The sequence below is a fragment of the Acanthopagrus latus genome, chromosome 6, assembly GCF_904848185.1.
Source record: "Acanthopagrus latus isolate v.2019 chromosome 6, fAcaLat1.1, whole genome shotgun sequence".
In the NCBI taxonomy this organism is placed as follows: Eukaryota; Metazoa; Chordata; class Actinopteri; order Spariformes; family Sparidae; genus Acanthopagrus; species Acanthopagrus latus.
In genome coordinates, this window is record NC_051044.1 from 7,303,002 (window position 1) to 7,325,294 (window position 22,293).

Consider the following 22,293-nt stretch of genomic DNA (forward strand, 5'->3'; position numbering starts at 1 on the left):
TTTGAGCTTGCACAACTTTCATTTTGTAGTCTACCTGGTAATTCTGAGGGTAATTTTTTTGTATTCATGTGTGAAACATTTTTTTTCATACAGGATTTTTTTTCCCTTAATTTTTTTTTTTAACCGACCACTTCTCAGGTCATAATGGCTGGAGAGAAAATGATGAAGTGATTGTCAAAACTGTTGATCTGTTATCTATTGACAGGTCATACATTTTAATGGAGACCTTGGTAAGTCAGTAAATAGATAAAATGAAGACCATAAAACCATCTGTGAGCTGGTGGCACTTTTGGCTAACATAGGGAAAAAAACACTTGTGTAACCAATTACACCCAACTCAGCTAAGAGGGCCTTGAAACTAGTACACCTAGATACAATAAGGCTGTTATTAAAGTTATTAATTACCCCCTCTGTAAGTCTTATCTTGTACTAGCAGTGGTAGCTGCTACAGTTGGTCATCCAGCTCGTGGACAAATGTTAGATCCTATTAAGACTGGTTAGATGTTTCTTAAAATAACATGTAGGTAGTGTAATCCCACTACGATGGCACAGGATCAGTGTTGTTTTGCCAACAAGGGTTTATTTCCAGTAGCAACGGGCTGTCAATAGGGGTTAGAAATAGATATAAATGTAATGACTTACTAAAAAGTAGTTTGAGCAGAATTATAACAATGACTACAGACATAAAAAAAATGAAATAACTGACACAAAAGGACTCGTACACAACAATGTTGGCTATAACTTTTAATTGTGACACCACATTGAAAAAAATCAAGTAAATCCAGTTATTCTGTAGTGCTCTGTGTGCAACATTCATGGTTATTGTCCTTGAAGAGTCATGAGAACTTGGTAAATACAAAATACAACAAAGCCATTTCATAGTTTCACTTTTATGCAAGCCTATTAAATCCATAATCACTGTTAAAATAAACTACCTAAAGTATCCAAAAAGGAAAAAAAAACACTAATTCACATTCACACAGACATAATTGGACATTTTTGCTTTGCCTTTCATTTGTTCCCAACACGATCTCTGAGTCTGAACCAATAACAATGTGACATCACTCTCAATCCTATTATTTTTGGCAACAACTCAGTACCAATATAACCCTCACATATACTGGTTCTGAACAACACCAGCACACAATAATCCAGGCTACAAGAAAAAAAAGTAATCCAATGCATATCTTTATGGCCTCCTCCAATTGAATGTTTCTGAGCTGTGTTTGTACGTACGTTTTTTATCCTTGTACCCAGTGAATATCAAAGCAATTAGCAAAGAGATAATGCCTGACTTTAGCTGAAAATGTGAGAACATGCTCCAATTGTGCAAAAACATTTAACACTGTGCATTAAATATTAAACCAAAGTGGACTATGTTTACTCGTAGTTTCCAAAAGTTACTTAACAACCGCATATGTGGGAAGGAATACTGAAATTGCAAAGCTAAATGGCTGATAAACATTACACCTGCACAATTAATTGGTTGAAAGAAAATGAATCGCCATCTATTTTCATGATTGATTTCATTCTTGAGGCAAAAAAGTTTAAATATTTGCTGCTTTATAGCTTCTTAAATGTTCAAATTTCTGCTTTTCTTTGCCATTTATGATACTAAATGAAGAATCTTTGGATTTTGACCTGCTGAAGCAAATTTAAGACGACTGGGAAATTGCAAATAGCATTTTTTCCTATTGTGACATTTTAGACTTAATGATTAATCATAACAACAAAAATCTGCATATAAATCAATGCTGAAAATAACTTAATTGCAGCCCTATACTGATTAGCAAAGCACATAGTGTAAAGACTATACCTGAACAGTAAATGCATTAAGTGGAAAAGGATTGATCTCTGACATACAGAATTTCTTCCACTTAAGATTTCTAGTCATTACGCCACCTTCTCACCATGATTTGTGTTCTGTCATCCGACGCCCCATCAAGCTTAAAATGAAAATCAAAAATATGCAGCGATATAAAACAAAAACACTGTATTTTAAAAAAAGAGTAGTTCCTACAACATGAGGACATTTGAAAAATCACACACTAGAATTAAAAATGACACTCCTGAAAAACGTACCCATGAGGAAAAACAAAGAGCTACAGATTTTGTAAAATGTTGTTTTCAGCACCATATTTCAATCTACTTTAAAAACAGCCTCACTGGTAAACCATGTTGCAACATCAAAAAAGGAAAAAAAGAAATGAAGGATTAAGTCTCCTAAGTAATTAGGCTAATTTTGTGTTTTTAAATCACAATTTGCGTTTCCAAATGCATAACCTCAATCTCAAACCCCAATTTCAACAGCCACTACACAGTAAATTCAAAAATGTCACGAATAGCATGTTTGTAACAAGACAAATCCAGCTTAGCATTGACACAGAACTGTGCTGAATAATTCTGACATCTAAAGTTAACCAAATGATCAGTTCTTAGTATTTAGCTTCTGACACCTGTCAACAAGGGAAATAAAAAAGAACATGCTACATAACCAACATGATGAATAACAGTCAAACTTTGTGTGCTGCGCTTAAGACAACAGTGAATCAGATCACATCATACGTAGTGCAAAAAATTCTCAGTAGTTGTTTTAATTCTTTCCAGAGCCAGATGGTGGATTTAAAAAAAAAAAGAAAAAAAAGCAGTCACAGGAAAGTGTTGGCAATTTGGTGCATTTGTTGCACTATTTGTTTTGTTATCAGTACAATCCAGCCATCGAGTACTCCAAACAGAATAAAACAAATGCTAAGAATAATTTGCTTATTGTACTTGACCCAGTTAACCAGATATGAAACCATCCCAAACAGACTAAACGATGGTTTAATGACATCGGAGCACTGCAGTAGTGTTTCTGACTTTGAGAACTCACAGCAGTTAAAGAGTAATACTGAACTGGTTAGAGGCTGAACACAGTGTCTGCAGATTCTCCATAGATGTCGCTGGACAATGTGAGGTAGAGGATCACACAAGCAGATTGACAGATAGACCAACAGTTGCCAGACATGGGGCACGGGGTTGGTGGTGGTTTTATTTGTGAGAAGGAGGAAAGACAAAACGATGCTCACACTTCTCCAAAATTGGTGTGGCCTGTCTCCTTGGCATGCTCACGAGCTTCCTTTTGTCCCACCAGGCCTGTCTGGCACACCATGCAGCGCAATGCAAAGCGGTTAACGTCCGTGAACTGCCGCTTGCGGCGGGCTTCATCTGCCAACTCGAGGGCCTGGGCCAGGATTATGTCGTCTGTTGTGGAGAAGATAGTCTGGGGCGGGGTGTCGGAGCCAGGTGTTTCTTTCTGCAGCGGGTCATAGTGGATGCCGTCGTAGATGAGCAGCACACGTTTGTGGTAGCCGGCGTCCTCCCCAAAGCGATCCACTCGGACAGTCTGAGTGTCCACCACACAGATCTCACACTGGTAAAACTTGGACAGGATAGACACCTCGATGGCGCCTCCCCAGGTGTCGTCACGTCTTATCCAAGTGCAGTATTCCTCGTTGGTCTTTCCAAGTACCGCTTCCGAGTACGCTGTCGGGTCACTTGACACAATCTGGGCGATGAGGCCTCGCATCTCTGGGGCACAAGCAGGGTCATACACACCACCTTCCACCACATAATACACACTGGTGAAGAGGCAGGAGTTATCAGCTGGGACGACTCGACGCGCCAGCATGGGTGAGGCTTCCAGGCGTGGTACTTTAGTCACAGTGGGATGAGCCTGAGTCTTTGGCTTGTTTTTCTCTTCCTCAACAATGAGTGTGTCTCCTGCAGAGGATGACAACACACCACAGATCAGCCTGGTCAGTCTTTGGTAACAAGAATTTTTTTAAATAAAAACAGTTTTGCAAATATGTGAAGTGAGATGCAACTATTCCAGTTTTCTTGGCTGAGAAATACAACATTAAATGCTGACTTTTAAGTAAAATCTTCTGTCACTCTCACTTAAATAAATCTCAAAATAGAGTGCTCTGTTACTTGGCAGAAAACTGAAAATGATTTGCAGTAGACCCCAATTTATCTCATCAATATGTTGTAAGCCATTTTAATGAGTGGCCTGTTGACAAGTTGGCCGCTCACAAACCATAAATAGAGGGATTTCAGTTCATGTCATCTATGTATGTTTGACAACATACCTGATTTGATGGGATAGTCTTTAAGGTGAGCATCTCCATTTCGAAGATCAAGGCTGGAAGGTGGATAACCAACCATGATTTTCTGCACATCACAAGGGATACCAGTGAGCTCCTCCACCTTAGTCTTCAGCTCTTGCACACAGGACTGATGAGTCAAGCCCTGCATTATGTGGCTCCCATTTTTGGTCTTACAGCGAAGCCGCAACATCCTGCCTGCAATAACATGTTAATAACACAGTAAGTATTTGTTGCCACTATGTATTTGTCCTTATTTTATACAAGACTCCTATGATTTATGATTACTTATTTAAAGTTCTTAATTATTTTTGACATAAAACGATGTCTATCCTATCTGTGATAGAATAAAAACACTTCTTTCCTAACTAAAAAGGTAAGATTAAAGTTATTCAAATATATTCACGTGCAATTTTAGTTTTGTTCAAAGTTTAAAGTCAATACAAATGAACTATTTCAAGATCAGGCATCATCCATTTCTTGAGTCAATGATGGACTTTCTATTCTAATTGCAATTTCGTCCCCAAAACTACATAGTGCACCTATATGAAATGAAATAACCATTTCATTCAAACGTTTCAAATGTAAAACTAGTGATTATGCGTGAGGTACAAACAGGACCGATTCTTTTCAATCACTGCTATGCTGTGAAAGTTTAAAAAGTGCCAACTCTGACTTACAAACAATTTGAAAAGTTTAGTTGTCTATTAACCTTGACTGAAACACTAGCATCTTGTTGAGGGGCTCTGGAATCACTCGAACATGATTTAATTATTTCAGTTGTATGCGTGTAGCCCTGATTATTGCCTGCTCGAGTTGGTTATGAAATGTACTTCATTAGCACCTTCATGTCATGGTCAATTAAGTTAGCTAGCTAGGCTAGCTCGCAAATTAGCCTGCTGCTTCATCAGCTATAATAGCTAGCATCGGCTAAATTAGCCAATGGAACACAGAAAGAAACAGGACTATGCTGGTTGTTATGGACCCGGCAAAACAATGAAAGTGCTGATGATCAGCAGGACGACAGTGAGGCGCATGACAGCGACACTGCTTTGTTTTATTTTCTTTGTTCTGTTATCGTTGACGATAGTGACAGATAGTGGGGCTGAGCTAACCAGAAACTCCTTGCCAAGCAAGAAAAAAGCTGCATTACGTGGAGCCAATTTTCAAATCTCTCGAAATGTAGGTATCTTTAAAGTGTGTACATTCAACACAGCTACTTCCCCGAACAAACAAACAAACAACAAACAAACAAGCAAACGTTCATGTTAGCTGCGTTAGCTGTACCATGTAACGTTATCACCTGCTAACTTAAGCATGCTAACCTGGCCACTGACTTTGCGTTAACTGGACAGTTTCTCAGGGCATTTCAGTTGTAGTTAAACTTCGGTAAATTCTGTCACCTGTTAGCTAACAAATCTATACACGACAGGGTTTCATTTATTGACATGACGAGTAGTTATTTTGCTTTCTTACCTGCTGTTGACTGCAGCCCTACCTCAAACAATAAACATCCAGTGAGTGACTGATGTGTAGAACGTCACCTTACGTCCATATGACGGCATCACGCTCTCTGCCTGTTGGCTTGTACCGTACATTCCCTAATAGATACAGGAGCCGAGGTAAGAAACCCTCATCAACAAATTGATAAAGATCGCGTCATATGTTTTGATAATAACTTTTTGTTTGCTCACCATCTGTATTTAAGTTATTTACCTATAAAAACTATTTTAATGTGAAACCAGGTGACAAAAAACCAATCACTTTGATCCATACTTTGAATTTTTCCTATCTCATGAAATCAACATCCCCTGAAGACATACGTATATTAACCTATGTACAGTCTTTACATAAAGTTTTATTTTTTCACCAATGAAAAATTCACAAATTATTATTATTATTATTTATCCTGCAAAAATATTTACTTGGTTCCACGCATGGTTTGGTTTTTGTAGGTTGTTTTTATTTTATTTTTTTATTTTTTATTTTTTTGTATGTAGTTCAGCACATGGATTAAAAAAAAACAAACAAAACACTTGGTTCCACACATGGATACTTTTTTTTGTTTGGTTTTGTTTTCTTTTGCAGTTTCACACATGGAAAACATATCCTGTAAAGTTTTATTTACTCTTACAGTTTTACATTTGGCAAATAAAATCATCAAAAATCAAATTTTTTTTCTCAGTTTGTACTCAATTCAGCACATAGATTTAAAAAAATCACTAATTTTCACGCAAAATAAATGTCACTTTTTTTTTTGCAGTTTCACAAGTGGCAAATCAAATCAGTTGGTTTCACACATTATTATCACATTACATCCTGAAAATGTAAAAAATACTTTTTTTAAAATCTGGTTCCACACATGGAAAGTTCAGAAAAAAAGCCTCTCCGGGCTTCTGCATCAGACCCAGAGAATAAAACAAAATGTTCAGGTATGAGACTTAAATACATCAGTTTCCATTTCTTTAAAAAGTAATCTATGTTTTCCTTGAATAATAATAATGATTTGGTGTTTAGAGTTTGACTCCAGTGTGAAAAGCAGGATGTTCCCAGAACACCCGATCCTTCCAAAATCACCACCTGTAATATCTTTGATCTTATCTCTCTGATACCTAATACTTATCAAAAAAGGCAAAAAGAGTTTTTCCATTGAGTTCTTTAATAAGTTTGACACAATGTTGCATTAAACAAGGAACAATTCAATGAAGATCACATAGTAAAATAACTTGTAACAGATTTGGAGCACTCAGTTCAAAAGACGTCATGTGCAAGAGAGATCCTTGTGCGTCTCCTCCATCATCAAAAATGATCTCGCTTCAAAATTCACCTTTATTGTCTGCTGAAAAGGCACAAGAGGCTGCTTTGAGCAGGGCAATAACATACCGACAGTCAAAGATTACATAGTCATAGAAACCTGTGCCACCGTTTCTTATTAAATTAGATCAAAGGATTTTCCGAGTCAAACATGGCTGACGTGGGAGAGAGTCTCAGCAGTTAAGATACATTTGCGGGGCCAGAATGACATCATGAACATGGAAAATCGAGAAATAGTTCAAATAGTATCAACATGTTTTGCTTTTGTTTGTTTTTGCACAATATCCCTTTCTAGAACACACGGGCAAGAAGAAGAGTGGACTAAAAGATGAACATTCAGGATGTTCTAGTTGTGACAGATTACACCAGTTTAATACAGCAGGCATGTGAACGGCAGATTGTTACAGAAAATAAAATCTTTATTTTTTAAATCTGCTGCTGGTTTACAAGTACGTCCAGCAATGTGGTGTATTTTTCTAACAACACATAAAACATGTAATATTTCAAAAACAGAAGAAAGAAACTCAAGACGGTATTTGAATTCCCTTCAGAAACGATTTACACATTCTCTCAAATCCAAAACAAATCAGTAACATAAGACATAACAGATGATGGCTTTTTTTAATGTGAGCAACAACTGTAGCTTGGTTGTGCGGACGATATGGGTTTGGGTAACATTTTATTTTACAGATCTATCATTTTCATGATAAGTAGGTGGTAATTACAAGTAACATATTTAAAATTTGTTTGAAACTACCCCCAAATCCCCCAAATAATTACGAAAAAAAATGTTGTGAAAATCACCCTTACATAATTTAATAATAATATTCTGCTATGTAACTTCTTGCTGCTTAACGTCTGCTGCTCATGGCATTTTAATTTCCCAAATAGTTTCTATCTAACTTCTTAATTTCTAACTAGTGAAGACACAGTTTTTTTTCTAGAGGTCCAAAAAAATACATTCAGAGGACAAAAAATTTAAAAAAAAAAAAAAAAAAAAAAAAAATTATGAAACTAAGTGAAAAAAATGGATCGCCAGAAAAAAAAAAAAAAAATCCTTTCGGGGGCTTCTGTAAACTTCCCCTCAGCTGGCCACTGCACTGAAGTGAGTTGCTGCAGCTTAATTTCCAACAAGTTTCTACCCAAGTTGTGCAGGTCAGTAAATTGAAGAACTTCTTATTTTTTTATTTTTTAACTCTCAGGGGAAGTTAGACAGAAATTGGCCTGAAATCAAAATGATCAGCAGAAGTTAAGCAGTTTTAAGCAGAAGTTTCCTGGAAATGTATTAAAGAAATTGCCAGCTACAACTTGCTATATGAAAATAACAGAATATTATCAACATTTCAACACATTTTGAGGTAATTATTGTGGTAATTCTGAAGATACTTTAAACATGTTACTTGGTAATTACCACATTCTTACCATGAAGTTTCTGGACTTGTAAAATAAAAATAAAAAGCGTTAGCTGGCTTGTACTATAACAATATTATAAGAACATCTACTTGATGTCATATTGTATTTGTAATAGTGTAAATTAATCATAGTGTATAACCTGTGGTAGTTACATTCAGTGGAGCATACAGAGCTAAATCTACTGCTAGACTGAGAGTTCAGTAAGGCATCACAGCATTTACACTGAGGATTAGTTGCCAGTTTGTTCTTTTGGTTGAGTTTGGCGCACATGCAGACGTGCTTAACGATAAGGCTTCCAGTTCACAGCCTCAACATGCAGAGTAAAGTTAAAACAGACCAAAACATGTAAAATGAACCGACTGTTATGTGACTTCATCCGACATTTAACTTGACCCTCGTTTCCATCAGAATGTGTTTTGTGCCACGAAGAACGGAAGACGCGTCCGTCCTCACTCAGAAGCGGACACAGCCACTAGTTTCTTCGGGGCTGTCAAAGTCGATTCCTTCGCACAGGGACTCCTTCAAGGAGAAAAGAAAATGTCACTGACTTTCACAAATGAATGCCTCATAGCAGCAAAATCCTATTTGAGGACACTAATAACCTCGCAGGGGGAAGAGGAGTCTTTAAGTTCCTACTTGAAAGATATAGGTCATCATGTGAAGTGCGCTAAAACTGCCACATTAGTTGGAAACTTATCTTATCACACTTTCAAGAGGTAATAACAATGAATCACAGTCTGACACCTGGCTATAAATAATAATCAAGTACACTTCATTGTATGCAGTAACAAGGAAACACACTCTCTTAACCCTGAGCTTTCTGAGGTTCATTTATGTACAGTAGCGTCACTATTTTCCCAGTTTGAATAATACAGAATATAGCAACACATACTGACTATAAGAGTTTTATTGAAGCATTCTTTAAACTACCAAATCATCAGCGTCTGACAGCGTACTAGATAAGCAGATAAGGTCGTTCTAATAAAGTGCAAAGGCAATGGAAGGTTAGAGGAACCCAAAGACTGGAAACCATAAAAATACACCACCTTGACGACATGATGACATGGGTTACAATGACATGAGTTGAACTATGGGAAAGAAAATGAAGGGGCTGGTTAAATGTGCCGAGTCTCCAAAATACTCACAGACAGCCGCTTCCTATCCGAGGCTGTAAGACAGAGTTAAAGACAGTGGAGAAAGAGAGAGAGAGAGAGAGATAGAAATGTGGAGAAGGACTGAAGCACTGAACCCACAACAAGGCAAGGCCAACAAATACACAACACCCACAAGTATGAATATGCATTTTTCAACTTAAACTGTTTTTTTTTTAAAGTTTGAAATCCGTCACTTTGAGTTATTTCAAATGGGATAGTTTTTTTTTTGTTTTTTTTTAAATGTAATCGTCAGTGTGGATGTATAAAGGTTATGTTTAACTAATACTGTGATCATTATTTATTGTGACAAAAAATTGTGAACAGGGCTGCAATGATTTATTGATTAGCTGTCAACTAATAAATAAATAAATAAATTTTTAAATTGTATTTCCATTTTTTTCTTTTTTTTTTTTAACTTTCCAGGGGAACTTTTTTTTAAAAATTTGTGTTTTGTTCTCTTGTTATTTTCCATGTGCTAAATCGAGTGAAAAAATTTTTTTTCAGTAGAAAATTTTTAAACCAAGCGATTGTATTGCCAAATGTGAAACTGTTTCAGAATTATTTTTTTTCCATGTGTGAAATTGTGAAAAAAGAAGAGGAAAATCAGGAACTTTTTTTTTTTTTTTTTTAACTTTCCAGGAGAATGTTCTTTTTTTCTTTTTTTCTTTTTCAATTTTGTGTAAAACTGAGTGAAATGTTTGTCTTTTCCCGTGTGCTAAATAGAGTGCAAAAAGTTTTTTTTAGGAGAATCTTTTTGAACCAACAGATTTCATTTTCCAAATGTGAAACTGTAAAAAAAAAAAACAAAAGAAAAAACAAAAACATTTTTTCCATGTGTGAAATCTGGAAAATCATCAGACAAAAAAAATGTAATCTCCGAAATTTTGTGATTTTTTTTCATGTGTGAAGAAGTTTTTTCCTTTTTTTCTAAACAAGTGGAAAAAATAATTCACATATGAGACCAAGTGATTTTATTTGCCATGTGTGAAACTGCAAAAAAAAAAAAAAAAAAGAAAAGAAAAGAAAAGAAGATGTTTTTTTTCTTTCATGGGGAAAAAGTTCAAGGAGATTTTCTTTATATAATTTGTGAAACTGAGTGAATTTTCTTATTATTATTCATGTGTGAAATCAAGTGAAGATCATCTGCAGTGTGAAACTGTAAAAAAAAATAAAAAAAATCTATTTTCTGCCAGTTTTTTGGTCCTTAATCCCCTTCAATCCTACACACTGGACCTCAAAATGTGAATATTTTCTGGTTTGTTTCTTCCTCTATGACAGTAAACTGAATATCTTTGGGTTGTAATCAGAACAAGACATTTGAAGACGTCATCTTTGGTTTTAGCAAACACTGATCAAGACTTTTAAACATAAATCTAATGATCTAACGATTTATAAAACAAATGAGTGACAGATAAATATACAACCAAATCAACTATTTGTTGCAGCCGTGAAATTAAAAGATGTCTTTGGTGTTTGTGTGTCTCTTATATCTTATAAACTCCTGAGCAGCTTTCCTCAGAAAAAAAAAGGATTCATGCTGTTCTGCATATTCAAGCCGGGAACAGCCCAGTGTTGAAGCAGGAGGTCATGCAAGACAAAATGTCTGACTTTTGGAAACAGACTCAGGCAAAGTGTTAAAGTGAAACTCTCGCCAAAAAGCAACCAAGGCTTCATTCGTGAATGTATATGAGTCAAACCTTTGTGTGAAAGCAAAATTATGACAAAAGAGGCACTTTTAAGATTTACCGTAGTTTCCTTTTCTGGCAAGCTAATTTTTAATGGAGTGCACGGGACACTCATTTTTAAAACACTAAGAAGGCTCGACACAACGTGAAACTTTGCTCGTAGTATCACCAGGGTCTCTACACATCAACACGAGCATTGAGAACGTTGTTTGTGTACACGGAGTTTATTAAAAAGAGAGTTTTTTTCAACACTTTTTGTCTGCCATGACGGCGGCGTGCCAAAGATACAGCTGTCAACGTGAGTTGTTCAAAAACTCTCTTTTTAGTAAAAACTCTGTGTACACAAACAATGTTTCCAATGCTTGTGTGCATGCATAGAGACCCTGGTGATACTACAAGCAAAGTTTCATGTTGTGTCGAGCCTCCTTATTGTTTTAAAAATAGCGGTTTTGATGCTAGCGTACGAGTGCCCGTAGCACTACCATTGAAAATGAGCTTGCCCGAGAACGAAACTACACCTCCTTCGTCATAATTATGCTTTCTGACTCACACACATTCACAAACAAAGCCTAGGTTGCTTTTTGGCGAGAGTTGCACTTTAAAAGAAGGGGAGCAACGCAGTCAAGATCCACAACATGCCCTGAGATAGAAAGAAAGACAGACAGAGAGATGGATTCCATGATCGTCATCTTCAACACACACACACACACACCCTAAATCATCGGGAGGATCTGAGGGAATGCCAAACACAGGGTTACAACTGTGGTGGGGGGTGACTGATTACAGTTGACGGTGACTGATTTAGAGGGGGAGCCTGTGACTCTGGCACTAACTTGGCTTTGCCGTCCCTCGGGCATCAGAGCTGATGGGGTGGGGGCGAGCGGTAGCCAGGGCTGGTTGCCTGCGCTGTAGAGCCTGGGACGCTTGACCTGGTCGTGACTGGACAAGGGAGTGTAACTATTCCGCCGGTGTATGAGAGTAGAGTCCTTCGGGATTTTACCCTGGTAGGAGATGAAATACCGCAAGTGTTAAGGAAAAAAAAGATGAGGGAACATGCAAACACCCGCGTTGTGGGGGGAGGAGGGAGAACACCTGACCAGACGCTGCCAAAGCAAACAAGACGTCGTCTCCAAAATGGATCCACAGCGACAGGGAAGACGGCTCAAGGTGTTTTTTTTGTTTGTTTGTTTTGTTTAGTGACAGGAAATGTTTCAACCATGTCATTCCACCACACAACACGAAACATTAATGACGACAAACAACTGCTTCGATTAAGACAGAAACAAGGGAGCAGCAGGTTTTCACAATCTGAATGTATCAGGATGCAAACCAGAGCAAACGGTAACGATTAGATCAGCCATGTGAGGGAACATGATCAGCCATTGCCGACTAATAAATACCAAATCAATGACTGACTTCACATTCATCAGCTCGCAGCTCAGGCCAGGCTGATTAATTAGGGATTAAGGATAAAAGGGACGTAACAAAAACAGGCATGTAAGAGGAAGAAGGAGTCGAGGGAGCGAAGCCTCACACACAGGGGATGAAGAGGGATTGCATTCAGCTAGCAGACACAACAAAGACAAGGAGCCCGTTAGACTTTGGATTAGACGTTTGAGACTCACTGATACGTTTAGAATTATTATCACATAATTTTTTTCTCAGGGTTTCTGGTCACATCTGAGGCTGTAATGCGACAATGCTGAATGCACATTTATGCAAAGACGGGATTTTATTTTATTTTATTTTTTTCAGCTGGTTTCAGGGCGACTTACAAGAGGCCGGTCTCGGTGCGTGTTTACTGCCTCCACGTTAAGATAAAACATTTCCACTTTACAACCTAGAAGATAATAGATAAAAATACGTTTACATAAAACACGACATCATGAGACTTAATTCAGTCTTGCGGTTTAGAGAGAGATCCGACCTACCGTATGCGACAGGGGTGAGCTTGAGGACTGTGTGGAGCGGACACTTCATGTACGGTAGATCCTCTGCGGGATCGAAGGAAAGAGTAGACGACATCTTATCATCCGATGGGTGTGATCTAGTTGGTGTGTAAGTGTCGGGAGCTTGTGGTTGTCTGACCTGCACTCTTGTCCAGGAAGTAAGCGAGCAGGCAGCGCATCACGGCCTGGTGACAGATGACCAGCACGTTGCCCTGTCGCTCTAACTCCATGATGACGGGCTCCAGACGCTGAACGAGGTCCTGGTAGGACTGGAGGAAGAGGAGAGAAGAAGCTGTGTTAACCTCACCGCAGGGGGCCACGTTTGGTTAAAGGGTACCTCCATCAGATTAACACATGAAAGTGAGTCCACAGGTTTTGAGGAGTGCTGCTGCATATGTGAAGAGGCAGTGTAAAGGCTTTTTTTGTGGCTACAGAGGAAGCTGCATGTAATAATTTGTACGTTGGTGAACGGAGAGAGACACATAATGTTTTGATCCCGTCTGTATTGTGTCATGAACTACACATATGATGGTCGTCAATTCAAAAGGGAAGTTTTCATCTTGAGAAAGTTGAAGTTTGTCATAAAAGTAATGAAATTTAACTCAGTGAAAATACGTTATTATAAAAACACCACAGCCAACAGCTGCATAAGTTACATCGTCTTGTTGAACAGTCAACAAAACCCGCAACTTAAACATTGTAGAGAACCACCCATTCACATACTGTAGTTCTCAATATGAGCAAATTTATTGTGATTTTCCTCTTTTAAGCACCTTTTCTGTGCCAAGTTGGCGGCCATGTTGGTGTTGGTGACGTGTGTGGAGCAAGACGATGTAGTTCACTGAGCGGTTTAACATAAAACCAGATAATATTTTACTTTCTTTATGACAAACTATGACTTTCTTGACTTGGAAAATTATCTTTTAAATAAATAAACATCATATGTGTGATTCATGACACAACTCAAGCAGGGTCAAAACATTTTTTGTCTCTCTCTCTCTCACTATTACCGAAAATTTTTCCCCCAAAATAAGGTTCCCTGGAGTTTGACTGAAAGGGGCGTGGCTTCGGCTCGCTGATAAAGTGGCTGAGTTGCATTCTGGGTAATGTAGTCATACAGTTTTTGCAAAACAGTCCACTGTTGGACTCATTATGGACCATTTAAAAACAAAAACAACCAAACTTGATGCAGCAGAACCGGACACACTGCCTTTCCTTTGTAGTACCTGGCATCTGGATCAGGACCCTGAAACCAACGCAGCTCATGAAAACTCAGCCGTCATTAATTAATTTAAACAATTTCCCCCCCGGGTATAGATAAAATATTCTGATTCTGATGATTCTGAATTCGATTATCTACACCTGTGTTTTCCCACATGTCTACGTGTCATGAGAAGGACCTTTTAAGATTCATCCTGTTTACTGAAACACAGCTTGACTGTGTTATGGAAGCGGTGTGTCGGGTCACCTCTCCTCCTGGGTAGCGGTAGTGGTACTTGTCCTGGTCCCTCAAAGCAAACTCCTCTGGGAATGTCTTCTGGATCATCTCGTAAGTCATCTCCTCACACACACCCTGGACAAGGACAGCAAAATAATTGTCTTCATGTCAAATGCACAAACAGGTGACAGGACGAACTTTTACTGCACAGAAGAAAAGTTAATTTCTGGAACTCATAGTGACGACCGAGGCCCAGTCAGGTACTGCAGGTGGGCAGCAGGAGGTCTTTCATAATAAAAAGATAAAATTGTTTTTATTTCCAATGTTTTGATATCAAAATTATGGCAAAATATATATGATTGGTACAGTTACTTGGTACAGTTAAAAACAAAGTTAATAAAGATTAAATACATGTTATTCATTTATCTGACCTATTTTTATTTGGACATTGAAACGTATCTTATCGTGTCTCTGATGGTGAATTGTACCTACATGTGTTATCGTAAAGATAGCTTAAAGATATTAACGTTTACAAACTGTTCCATGTGGATTATCAATTCATACTGCATTGCGTTGGACCCACGTTCACATTCTATTTACGAAAAAATTGGGAAAGTTTAATGAAATACTGAATTACAGTCTTGTGTGCTGCAGCATCCTTAAGTTTGGTTGCTGCTGTATTCTTTACGTTGACTAAACATCAGTCTGGTTGATTATCTGATTTTAGGAATCAGTGTTTTCTTTCTGCTGATTGCTGATAAAAAAATTAATTAATTTCTGCAAAGTAACTAAAGTTATTTAAGAAAAATGCAGTGCCATATGATGTGTCTAATGTGTTATTTTGGTCTGTTCGCAAAGAAAAACAATAAAATAACCACTGATCATAAAAAAGAAAGCTTCAGTATAACTTCTCCTCTGTTTCCTCTTTTCAGTCACCAGTATCAAGTGAAACTTTAGTTTTTTTCACGCCTTTTGTTTCTTTTGCTTTCCTTTATTTCCCCCTGCTGATCTAAAGTGTCTCAGAACAATATAGTTGCTGTCTCTCTGAACCGGAGCTCCATGAATCTGGGAAAAAAATAAATAAAAAATGTGAGAGGTTAGATGACAGTCGTACTGACAGCGTCAATCTCGTTGAGTATCTTCCATTGTTCGTAGGGAACCCCGAGCTCCTCGGCTGTCTGGATGGTTCGCCTCAGCTGGCTCGTCCACACCTTCAAATCCGACAGTTTGTGCTCCTCGATGAAATTTTGCAGGGCGTGGGCGAACTGTGATATGAGAGAGAGATGCAGAGACATTTTCTATTTGTTTCTGTTTCATTAGATTCATGTTCAGTTGACAGGGAGACAAGAAAAGTGGAGATGGAGAGATTAAGTGTGATAAAGGTCATGACTCAGGCGTTCATAACATTGCAGCTAAGTACACCTGATCCGGCTCCCCGAGAGAGGCTTGTAATTGGGTTTTTTCAGGAGACTCTGGCTTTACAGTTCATAAAAGGAGGATTACGAGGGCGACAGCACCTGTTTCCCTCGAGGAGAAAGTTCTGCGTCTCCTCCGATGCGGCCCTCGACATTGTGGTTGCTCTCTCCGTGCCGGCACAGGTAGATGGAGTGCGAGTGCACGTGGATGTTCATGAGGTAGTAGACGATCTTACTCTGGATGTAGTCCTGCACCCGGTTCACCAGGAAGCGCCGGCCCACGTTCATCACCTTGATGAAAGAAAGGTCCCTGTGTGTTCCAGAGAGTCATGCAGGTGAATCAAACGGTTGTGAACTGTCACCATCTAGTGCCGATTCTCTGAACTGCAACTGAAATTCCACACAATTATGTATAAGATGCAAATGCTTTGATAAAAAACACCCCAAAGTAAGTTCAACAGGGATAATCTAGTATTTTTCAACAGTATTAACTCCACAAATACAATCAACGGGATTTGATCAGCTCTTACTTGTCGTAGTCATCAGGATCTAACGGTTGGTACGTGACCTTGTAGCACTCGATCCGTTTGAGGAAGTCATCCATGACTCTCTCTCTGTGTCGCTCAGGGTAATCGGGACTGGACACTTTCACTTCCTGTCACAGGTTTGCAGCACATTCAAACAGTGTGAGCAGAGCTAGGTTAGTCCCTTTACGTAACACTGTAGATAGTGTGAATATTAATAGATTACGAGTTTGACCCAGGCAAGAGAAGCCACGGTCTGACTGGTGGCGTGAGATCATACCAGAATATTAGCAGCGATGACCTCTGGGTCGTCACACACGGACTCCACGAAGAACACCTGTTGGAAAGAGCGCGGGCTCAGAGCGTCGACATGCAAAAGCTTTCTGAAGTTGTTCCACTGAAACAGCAGCGCTACACAGTGTCAGTATCTGCACACCAAATGTTGTGAGTGTGTTTCCTTCCACATGAAATTTGTGTATATTTCCTGGTGCGTTATATTGTTTAACACCTGTGATAACAGGGAGGAAATACAGTCAAATCATTGTGCCAATAATGCTCAAAAGCTATCGATGCTAATGAGCACTTTTCTCATCCTGCTCCTGTTACGGCACCAACGTCTTAAAAGCATCTGACTCTAATAATAATTTCCATTATCGATGGATCTGCTGATTATTTTTAGTACACTGCAATTTCCCAGAGTCCAAAGTGACGTCTTCAAATTGCTTATTTGTTCAACTCACAGTCCAAAACATAAAGACTCTTCATTCACTATCATATTTTACAAACAGCTACATTTAAAAGGTGCAAGCTGGTCAACATGCTTCTTCAGAAGATACTTTAGTGACACAGCAGCAAACTTTGAAATGTTGAATATTTAGAACTTAATTTCTCACATATTGCTCCTTTAAGAAGCTAGAACCAACAAATATTTGACATTTATGCTTGAAAAATGACTGAAACTGTTCATGGGATAGTAGAAACAATTGGACATTTGTTTTCCTTTGATAGACTAATCCATTAATCGACTAATCCTCACAGGTCTAGACACTTAATATAAAGTGTGTCAAGTGTGTCATTGTCTTCTAACCACTCGAAGCCACAGTGGACGCTGGTCAGTATAGTTTTGCTCCCATAAACTGAACCGTGGTGTGTGTTTGAATATCAACGTCCAAATTCCACCACCACCAAGACCAAGAGGAAAACAGCTGAAATAATGTTCAAAGTATAAATATATTATAAATTCAGACGATCTTACCTTGAACGCGTTTTCCTTCACAAAAGCTAGAATGAGGTCTCGCCGTTCTCTTGTCGTGTTCGTCGCATCAAACACCTGATTAAATCGACACGCGGGACGAAAGAGTCAGTATCTCTCATGTTTAATTCGGGCTCCCTGTGTCGAAATGTTTGCAGGACAGTTTGGGATTAATTTCTGTTTTTGGAAATGATCCAACAGCGAGACAGCAGACACAGAGACAGATGGATTAAAAGGTTAGAGAGGACTCACCGCGATCTGACCTCCCTCCCTCGTCAGGTAGGCCTTCACATCCTGCAGAGCCACCAGAGCACACTGCCTGCCGAGGAGAACGGGAAATCATGTCCACGTTTAGAGCCCCATTCATTAAAATCCACGGTTATCCAAATTCACATTGAATGTGTGATGTGTAAACGACACGGAAGATGTCAGAAAACAGGAACTATTATTAGTATCATATTGTAGATATCATGTAGGATGTGTCTCTGAGTGCTTTTTCTCATTTTTTTTTTTTTTCAAACTCTCACCCTTTTCCTGTCAAACAGACCAGTAAATACAAAAATAGTTGAGAGATGCCTGTGGTACCTGGTTAAGAGTCAGTCTGACATCACAAAAACTATTTTCCCATCTCCCCCTCGTGATCTTTAACCACTGAGACAGTTCAGGTTTTGCGAGCAAGATTGTGAGATATCCACGTCTGAGATTTTCTGCTGTCGACCAAATAAAACTGAAGTATGTCAAACAATATCTATAAAACAATTCGTGCACCTCAAAGCGTAGAGGAAAAACCTTGAAAAGCAATTTTTAACATACAATATCTTGTTAAAGTTTTTGATAATAGACTTTACTGTGCACAGTTTTCTTTATTTCATTATTCTTTTGACACAAAAGTCGTATATTTGGGGCTGATTTATTCCACCTTGGGCTGCAGGTGGATGGTATTTACTCAACAGAGCAAGAGTAAATTGCTTCATCGAGTTACAGAAGCAGACTGATACTTTGGGACATGCTCTTACTTGTTTCCTTGAAAAGAAAATGCAGCCTGGAACCAGGCAGACTCACTCTAAGCTTCACCACATTGAGTACCTTTTCATGTAGAAAGAGTGATGCTTATATGAAAAGGGAAACAGGATATCTTTGGGGACCATTTACTTAAAAAAAGAGCTTGTCTATTCCTTTAACATCCACCCAGCTGATACTTCCAATAGCAAAAAAAAAGACAAACTCTCTGATTTATTTACAGCTGCTGTTTGACTGAGATTGAAACACACCGCGGAGAGCTTAAGTCGGCTTCAGAGTGACAGCGGCAGCTTGTTTAATATCTAGGTCACAATACAGCGCTGGGACGCTGTCAACAGCCTGTCGCATTTTCAGTAAAGCCATGATCTGCAAAGACCCAGTTCAGTGACTACTTCAGTGATATCATTTCTTTTTAGACTTCGAGGTGAAATCTGATGTAATTAACAGTGTGCACATTGAGTTCAGGTCACTGCCAGCTGAAGGCAGGTCGAACACTGTGCTGACCCGGTCTGTGTATCGACTGCTGGCAGAAACAGAAACAGCTTAGTCACCGATGCAGCAGTGGAGGCTGCAGAATAACAAACAGAGTCATGTTGACTGGAGGAAATGCTACACCCAGGAAGGAGAGATGCTCCAGCTTCCATTGAAGTGAGATAGATCTGTGAATGTCCTGTGTGGTGACTGAATAAAGGAGGAGGATGAGAACATTTGCAAAAGTGGAACTCACTTCCTTATTTTCATGGCCTCTTCATTGTCGTGGCGGAAGAAATCATAGGACTTGTAAGCTCTGACGGCCTCTCTGCGGTACACGCCCAGGTTAAACACTGCAAATGGAACAAAGATATTAACAGTGTGTCATCGCTGTGTTTGCTTAAAGCCACCAGGAGGTCGTTTTGGACGCAATTACAACTATTGCAGTTGAATTGATGCTAAATTTAGTCTCCTGTTATGAGAAAGTCTGACATACTTTCATATGTAGAGGTCAGTCAGGGTGAGGAGGTGGTGGCTGCTGCACACAACAGTAAAAATTTTAATTTTGATTTAAACTTTATAACATGAGCTACAGTTTGTATCTGAAAAACGTTCCGAACATTTGAGTTAAATATGGCATACGTACGGTAAAGGAATGTTCAAGATAAGATAGTGATTTATATTCAGTTAGAATTTGTGCAGAGAACTATCTGATCTGATAATTTGCCTCAAGTGACGTCACACAGTGGACAAGGTGCATTGTGGGTAATGTAGGCACGTTGCTGCAGTTCAATTCAACCGTTCAAGTCCATCAAGTGGTTGCCAGTTTGTGTGCCAGCTAATATGGCTAACGCTAGGAAGCTAATGGTATCTTTGCTAGCTATGTTAGTCCAAAATCCAAAGACATTTAGTTTACTGTCATTGAGGCATAAAGAAAACCAGAAAAAGTATTTTAAAGTATTTAAATAAAGTATTCCTGATCCGATTCTGAAAATATTCACATTTAAGAACTGTAATCAGAGAATTTAGAATTTAAAGAATTAGAATTTCAATGCAAGGCTCTTTTAAATCTGACAACATGGCAGGAATAAATAATCACCAGGATGTTATTCAATGATATTAAACAATAAATGTTTCATAAGTCAGTGGAACACACGCTGGGCAGTGACGTCAGGAGTTCAGCTCTCTGTCAGAAAGATAAAACTTCATTAGTGTTTAACAAGAGTCGAGATAACAATCTGAGGAGTTTGTCCTCTCAGTGGGCTGATAAATAAACTGCTGGTGCAACTTTAGTCTCTGCGTTTGGTTCATAACATATGTATATATAAAACAGCTGACAGTTTCTCCAGTCGTGTGCTGCTACCTTTGGTTGGTACTCCGATCCAGTTGAGGTAACGTGTGAGTTTCTTTGACATGTAGGTCTTCCCTCTTGCAGGCAGGCCGATCATCACGATGACGGTGGGAGAGTTAGTCATGTAGGACGCCCACGCTAGAGGACAGACAAATAAGATATGAATCAAAGCTGTGTGGAAACAATATTTGATCATCTGGGTGATAAAATTATAAGACAAAATGCTGCATAATCAGGCAGAGCGAATGAGTTAAATGACGATGAGAACGAGAATGAGGCTTTATCTCTACGTAACTGACAGCTACTGAATGAAGATACTGCATCTAAAATTGCTTTTTGATGCTATTTTGACGCTCTCCTAATCTAATATCTAGGGCATGTGTGCACTGGACAGAAATAAGTGTCTCTTCAGACAAAGATGTCTTCTGTGGACTTGGGGGTCAAAGGCTGGATGTGAAGAAAATAGAAGAAGAAACATCCTGGGAGAGAGAAAAAAAAGTTAATTTGAAACCACAGAAGGTGTCACAAATACTGTTCTCCACTGTTTAATGCCTGCAGACTTCCACTTTCCCATTTCAGGGAGATGATTTTACAGAAAAAAAAAAAAACGACTCTTCCAGAGCGAACAATGCAAGGTGTTGTGTTCCAAAGTGCACCTGTGGACTCTTAACCGAAGCAGTCACGCAGAAGAACCAACTCGCTCCAAATGTAATGAGTGTGATGGGAACTTGGGACTCTACTTACAGCATTTCTTCTCATTCATTCTCACGTCTGTTTTCTTTGCTTCTGCTGAGTTTGCAGAGCCATTGTCCATCTGAGTGCTTGACATGTTGAATTGTGCTCGCTCTCTCTCTCTCTCTCTCTCTCTCCCTCACCGGCTCTGTCTTCCTGCAGACGTCCAGGCTGGTCTGAAAACAGAGGAGGAATCAGGCACATTGCAGCTTCAGTATCTGGCTTTCATTTTTTCTTCTTCTTACACTATGTTAAGAATGCGGCTTTTTTTTTCCTGTAACCGTGGTGACAGCAGGAAAGATGCAACCACAGGAGGGAAGGACAGAGATGAAAGTCGCTGCCACATCATCTGCTGGCTGAGCAGCACTGTGTTTATAAAAACCGCATAGGACGATCCGGCGGTGGCTTCCTCCTCCGACCGGGGTGACTGAGTTCATGCGACACAACATCATCTATAGCAGGATTTATCACACTCATTTGGTTATGGATTAAAAATTACCTGATCGATTAGGGGAAGGGGGGTTGAAATAATGATGAGTCAGTCACGGGCAGCTACTCCGGACGCACCGTCGGGTCCACGGAGCTCGGCCGGACCGAGAGTCTGCGCCCGGCGGAGGAGCCAGTCTGGTCGGCCTGTCCTTGGTGCAGCTGAGGTGCCTCCTCGGCCGGCTGGTGTCCTTCCAAGCTGGAGGTGTGCCTGTACGTCATAGGCCACCACCCCCTTACCGTAATGTTGAGAATAGATCGCCCACTCACAAATCAGGAGAATGTAAAACAAAACAAAACAAAACAAAACAAAAAACAGAGGCAACACTGATGCCATTCATGATAAACATTTATTTTCTTTGAAAAATGCATTATGTAAATTTTCACCAGAAGGGAAAGAATTTCATTAATTGATTTTTATTTATTTATGCCTTAACAAACTAA

General features: G+C 39.1%; 2 protein-coding genes across 5 annotated transcripts; both read right to left on the reverse strand.

The window, feature by feature from the left end:
- Positions 1-729: 729 nt before the first annotated feature.
- yod1 (YOD1 deubiquitinase) lies at positions 730-5,764 on the reverse strand. The gene is made up of 3 exons (XM_037100447.1): positions 5,622-5,764; positions 4,131-4,343; positions 730-3,762 (listed from the first exon to the last, which is right to left on the reverse strand). Exons 2-3 carry the CDS (start codon positions 4,336-4,338, stop codon positions 3,065-3,067), a joined length of 906 nt encoding a protein of 301 aa, XP_036956342.1. The 5' UTR covers positions 4,339-4,343; positions 5,622-5,764; the 3' UTR covers positions 730-3,064.
- Positions 5,765-6,786: 1,022 nt separating this feature from the next.
- Positions 6,787-22,123, reverse strand: pfkfb2b (6-phosphofructo-2-kinase/fructose-2,6-biphosphatase 2b). 4 transcript variants are annotated; one of them, XM_037100444.1, is made up of 17 exons: positions 21,863-22,123; positions 21,376-21,539; positions 20,644-20,769; positions 19,537-19,633; positions 18,042-18,108; positions 17,793-17,867; positions 16,818-16,874; positions 16,544-16,668; positions 16,116-16,323; positions 15,717-15,863; positions 14,629-14,733; positions 13,300-13,429; positions 13,143-13,205; positions 12,987-13,051; positions 12,045-12,212; positions 9,518-9,540; positions 6,787-8,891 (listed from the first exon to the last, which is right to left on the reverse strand). In XM_037100444.1, the coding sequence occupies exons 2-17, from the start codon at positions 21,458-21,460 to the stop codon at positions 8,822-8,824; spliced, it is 1,611 nt and encodes a 536-aa protein (XP_036956339.1). In that variant the 5' UTR covers positions 21,461-21,539; positions 21,863-22,123; the 3' UTR covers positions 6,787-8,821. The 4 variants fall into 4 exon arrangements, with proteins under 4 accessions (XP_036956339.1, XP_036956337.1, XP_036956336.1 ...); XM_037100442.1 differs by lacking the exon at positions 12,045-12,212; XM_037100441.1 differs by lacking the exon at positions 9,518-9,540.
- Positions 22,124-22,293: the final 170 nt, after the last annotated feature.

Coding starts and splice junctions, on each gene's coding strand:
- yod1 (XM_037100447.1), bottom strand. CDS start 4,338: ATGTTGCGGCTTCGCTGTAAGACCAAAAATGGGAGCCACATAATGCAG. Junction 3,763..4,130: donor AGACTATCCCATCAAATCAG/GTATGTTGTCAA, acceptor CATCCTCTGCAG/GAGACACACTCATTGTTGAG.
- pfkfb2b (XM_037100444.1), bottom strand. CDS start 21,460: ATGTCAAGCACTCAGATGGACAATGGCTCTGCAAACTCAGCAGAAGCA. Junction 15,864..16,115: donor TTTCTCCTCGAGGGAAACAG/GTGCTGTCGCCC, acceptor CTCATATCACAG/TTCGCCCACGCCCTGCAAAA. Junction 13,052..13,142: donor GCTCACCCCTGTCGCATACG/GTAGGTCGGATC, acceptor ATTATCTTCTAG/GTTGTAAAGTGGAAATGTTT.